Genomic DNA, 5,000 nt, shown 5'->3' with positions numbered 1-5,000 from the left:
ACCACATCTACTAATAGCATCTGTTAACAGTAGCTACAAAGTTTAAGGAAGAAAGTTGTGTAAATCAGGGCCCCTTTCCGACAGAACAGAGTCCTGATTAACATCAGTCTTTTACAACACTAACTTGTTGTCCACAACATTCCTTGTATAAAGCCCATCCCAGTGGCTGTCCTAGCGTTAGCATGACCTCTAAAAGGAGCCCTCTGTCTCTCTGCAGAGTCCTGAGGAAGTCTTCATGGAGATCCGCAAGCCCCTGGAGTGGCACTGCAAGCAGATGGATCACTTTGTGGGCCTCAACTTCACCTCCAACTTCAACTTTGCTCTCGTGGGGCACTTACTAAAAGGTGAGACCCACAAGGAAAGCTGTACCTGGCAGACCATCCCAAACAGCAGATAGCCCAATCCAGTGGAGGTGTCTTTTCTCTGTCATTGGCTCCAAGTCTCCAGTTGCGTAGGTCTGCCCTCATGTAAAGCCACCCCTTTCTCCTTCTTCTTTTCTCCTCCTTATCTTCTTCTCATTTCACAACTGTTCTCTTGTCCTTTTATCTGCTGTGTGTGTGTGTGTGTGTGTGTGTGTGTGTGTGTGTGTGTGTGTGTGTGTGCTAATTTCAGAGTTGACATAAAGAGACACTATTCTTGATTTCCTTCCTGCAGGCTACAGACACCCCTCCTCCGCCACAGTGGCACGGACTGTGCGCATCCTCCACACACTACTGGGACTCGTGGCCAAGCACATGGGCTGTGACAAGTTTGAAGTGAACACTCAGAGCGTGGCATACCTCGCAGGTGGGCCTCACACAGCCAACGTACCAAATACTGGCTTGTTAATGTTTAAGCTGAATTTCTGTAATCAAATCAAACCACACAAGTAGTTTCATTTTACAATGTCAAACTTTACGGTACCATTGACAAACTGTACAGATTGCATAGTACAAGTACAATGATGTGTCAGAGAGAAGTTCTTCTCTGTTGCGTGTAGCTGTTGTAGTGTGCTGTGTGTTGAGTGAGCATGTAGCTGATTGTGGCTCTTCTCTGTTGCGTGTGGCTGTTGAAGTGTGCTGTGTGTTGAGTGAGTGTGAAGCCGTTGAAGTGTGCTGTGTGTTGAGTGAGTGTGAAGCCGTTGAAGTGTGCTGTGTGTTGAGTGAGTGTGTGGCTGTTGAAGTGTGCTGTGTGTTGAGTGAGTGTGTAGCTGATTATAGCTCTTCTCTCTGCAGCTCTCCTCTGCGTCTCAGAGGAGGTGCGCAGCCGCTGCAGTCTCAAGCACAGGAAGTCGCTGCTAATCGCCGATGTTACCATGGAGAACGTTTCCATGGACACATTCTCTGTGTACCACAGCGACCCAGGCTGCAGGTACTTCATAGGCTTTTCTGCCATGTTTTTTTTTTTTTGTCTGTGATCGCAAAGGCAAGTTCTGTGTTTTCGTAGATTGCTCCTCTCTTATGAAGATAAGATAAGTCTTAAAATTATTTCAAAATGCTCGTACCATGATCCACAAATACAGAACTCCTTACTTGTGATTTATAAGATTTTTAATGTATAAGATTTATAATGTAGGTACAATTATTTGTATAAATTATTTCCTATTTGTAAAAACATACTTTTTAGAATTTGTAAAAAATACATGATAATCTGTTATTCTGGATGTGAAGTGTTGATTTATGGTTCATCCCACATTCACCCGACATTCACCTGAGCTGCCACTGACAGGATTTTGAGACGGATTCGCACATTAATAGGTCTAGGAGCTAGGAGCAACCACTAGATGGCAGTTTTGTTTTATCCAGACCGCAGTGTATGCAATAGCCTTAAGCTACAAGATTGACAACCCTTGTCCAACAAACTTGATATTTATCTAAGGATTGTAAAGCTATGCAGATAATAGTGCTGCCCTTATTTAACCGTATAGCTCAGCAATCTAACCGTTTGCTAGCTTCAGTATAATTCCTTCACTGTAGACGTGCTAGTGAGGTGTGAAGTGTTTAAGAAAATTGATTTAGCTTTTCTTAGATTTTGAAACTGCAGCTTATAACTAACAGTTCTCCTAACATGAATTCTTGTGATCAGCCTGCTCTATGTCTCCTGCATGGAAGACAAACTGTTTTCATATTCTTATTCTATTCTTCATTTGAACCTATGATGCGCGGGGAATTTAGTTAGCTCATACTGCAGCTAGTAGCAAACTACATGTTGATAACATAGATCGGTTAACAGAGAGATAGACCTTACAGTGAGTGGTGTGGCATTCATATTTGTATGGCTTTACCAACATCACATAACCCATTCAGCTTGTGAGCATCCCATTTTCATTTCAGCTGTGACTGTGTGAAGTTTTCTGATGCTCATTCTAGGACTACGTGGAAGGCCAACATGTATGACAATAAAAGGTTTGTCACTTTGTTTGTTAGACCCTTTGTTTCTGTGTTATTCTGCCTTCTGCCTCATATTGTTGTAGATCTCTAGCCCAATCCATACCTACTATTGAAAAATACAACTTCAAATGAAGATAATACTTAACGTTAATAACATTTATTTATTGACCGTCTATCTTCGTTTACCAATCTGTGGTCAGGTAGCTGCAAACCAAGTGGGTAAGGTTGAAGGGTATGCATGAACTAGTTATCTCCATTTCATGTTTACACTAGCAAGTCTTCAGTAAAGGAATTATAGGCTTACTGCAGGTAGCTGTTAGTCAGCTAGGTAAGTTAGACTGTTAAATAAGGGCAGCGTTATTATCTGCATAACTTCATGAACCTTAGATAAATATTCAGTTTGTTGACTTCTGTCAGGAGGATCCACTTTGGCTGCATGGTGAGTTTGTTGATGCTTGCTGTAACATTGCCACAACCGAATGCTACTACTGAACCAAATATATTATGGCCCTAAGAAAACAACACCACCATCTAGTGGTCGCGCCATTGCCTTGTTTGAAGGGGGGAGGGGCATTTATGTGGATCAAGACGTATTTGCGTGTGGATCGCGAAAAAGCAACAAGAATGTCTCAAAATGATTTCAATGGAAGCTGGGATGAATGTATGTGTTGGATGATCCACAAATGCAGATTCAACACTTCATATTCAGAATCACAGATTTACAAATGACATTTCACGAAGAATGTACACACAAAGTATGATGTATTTTTACAAATTATAAAGTATATATTTGCAAATAGACATAAATTTGTAGAAGTATGTTTATTCAAATGATAACTTGTAAGTCACAACTAATTTGTGGATAGAAGAACACATTTGTAAATTGTTGCATATATATGGATCATGGGACGTGCATTTTCAAATCATTTTGAGACATTCTTCTCTCCAGACTCTGTAGACTGAAGTCACAGTGTAATTCACCTAACTTCTTTGTTTACGCCTATAGATAGCTATTTGTTGTAAATAGTGAAGTGCCTTCAAAAGTTTTTAGGGGTTATGAACTTGGATGAATTTATGAAGTAACAGACAGATCAAACACACAGGTAAACAGGTGTAAAATTGCAAATGGAGTCATAGCATATTTGTGATGGTCCTCTCCATCCTGTTGCAGGACTCTGAGGGAGCATCAGCCCTGGACATCTCCTAAAGTGACCGAGCGCTACCTGGCAGCACACTACCCTATTGTTGGCCAGATCAGCCCTCGGACACGCAAGTCCATGAGCCTGGACATGGGACAACCCTCACAGGCCAACACCAAGAAGCTACTAGGTAGAACAGTCATACCATGCGATCGAACAAAACCTACTGTGAACTGTATAACGTAAAGGTGCTCAAGGGCAGGACACTGACTGAAACGGCTAATACGATGGTGTGTGTGTGTGTGTGTTTGTGCACGTGTGTGTTTAGGCACAAGAAAGAGCTTTGATCACTTGATATCGGACTCCAAAGCACCAAAGAGGCCAGACATTGAGTCAGGCATGACCACTCCTCCAAAGATGAGGAGGGTGGCTGAGAACGACTATGAGATAGGTGAGCACAGAGGTGTGTGTGTGTGTGTGTGTGTGTGTGTGTGTGTGTGTGTGTGTGTGTGTGTGTGTGTGTGTGTGTAATAAGGTCCCCCTAACTATTGACTGTACTTCTATCCCAGAGACCCAAAGAATAGCCAACTCCCACCTCCGCAAGGTGTCTGTGTCGGAGTCAAACGTGCTCCTGGATGAGGAGGTGCTCCAGGACCCTAAGGTCCAGGCTCTCCTCGTCACTGTGCTGGTAAGAGAGGACGTCTTCTATATTCCACTTCTTAACATCTTCCTCCTGTGTCCATTTCCATGTGCCAGGCTCTCGTTTTTCATTTGTCTCTCTTTGCTTATGCATCTGTCCATATTCTGTCTTGTCTTTCTGTCTCCCTCCATCACACTCCCTTTCACTGCTTGTCTTGCAGTATCCCTCCCTCCCTCTCTCGTGGAGCAGTAATAAAGTGATTTTCTCTGGATGAGTGGCCATGTTGATTAAGAGACCTCTGTGTGTGTGTGTGTGTGTGTCTGTGTGTCTGTGTGTCTGTGTGTGTGTTTGCGTCTTCATATGTCTTCCAGGCAACCTTGGTGAAGTACACCACGGATGAATTCCACCAGAGGATTCTGTACGAGTACCTAGCCGAAGCCAGTGTGGTCTTCCCAAAAGTGTTCCCAGTTGTGTAAGTGACATTCATGCAACCTTCATCTGATTAGCTGTGTGCTTCCAGCTGCTGCTGAAGTCCAAGTCTATCTGCTGATCTAACCTCGAGGAGATTCTCTTCAGAGTTTCCAGACTGTCTGCAGGCCGGCTGCCACCAGAAACAGACTCACGTTATCTATCTCCAGGAAATGAGTGACTTAGCATATAAAGGGCTGATGGCTTAGAAAAGCAATATGACGTTTCCCTTCTTCTGGGAGATTTACTGAAGCTAAAAGCCAACATTCAATGTAATGATTTTGTAGCTTTTATGTGGTTGTAACTATAATTGAAATGATAAATATAATATAATTATATTGTTTAATCAATAAGTTCATAGCACACTCAGTTCAGGAACCACTG

At 42.6% G+C, this 5,000-nt stretch overlaps 1 protein-coding gene across 1 annotated transcript in view; it reads left to right on the top strand.

Moving 5' to 3' along the window:
* nf1a (neurofibromin 1a) overlaps window positions 1–5,000 on the top strand; it is an 83,842-nt gene that overhangs the window by 69,469 nt on the left and 9,373 nt on the right. Inside the window, exons 47-54 of the mRNA XM_080845279.1 lie at window positions 218–344; window positions 655–786; window positions 1,215–1,350; window positions 2,313–2,384; window positions 3,541–3,698; window positions 3,837–3,959; window positions 4,078–4,196; window positions 4,520–4,620. Coding sequence (XP_080701405.1) covers window positions 218–344; window positions 655–786; window positions 1,215–1,350; window positions 2,313–2,384; window positions 3,541–3,698; window positions 3,837–3,959; window positions 4,078–4,196; window positions 4,520–4,620 — 968 coding nt within the window. The remainder of the gene's footprint in view (window positions 1–217; window positions 345–654; window positions 787–1,214; window positions 1,351–2,312; window positions 2,385–3,540; window positions 3,699–3,836; window positions 3,960–4,077; window positions 4,197–4,519; window positions 4,621–5,000) is intronic.

The sequence above is a fragment of the Sprattus sprattus genome (genome assembly GCF_963457725.1).
Source record: "Sprattus sprattus genome assembly, chromosome: 9".
Taxonomy (NCBI): domain Eukaryota; kingdom Metazoa; phylum Chordata; class Actinopteri; order Clupeiformes; family Clupeidae; genus Sprattus; species Sprattus sprattus.
Note: the sequence above shows the minus strand (reverse complement) of the source record. Positions and strands in the feature narration are given on the sequence as shown.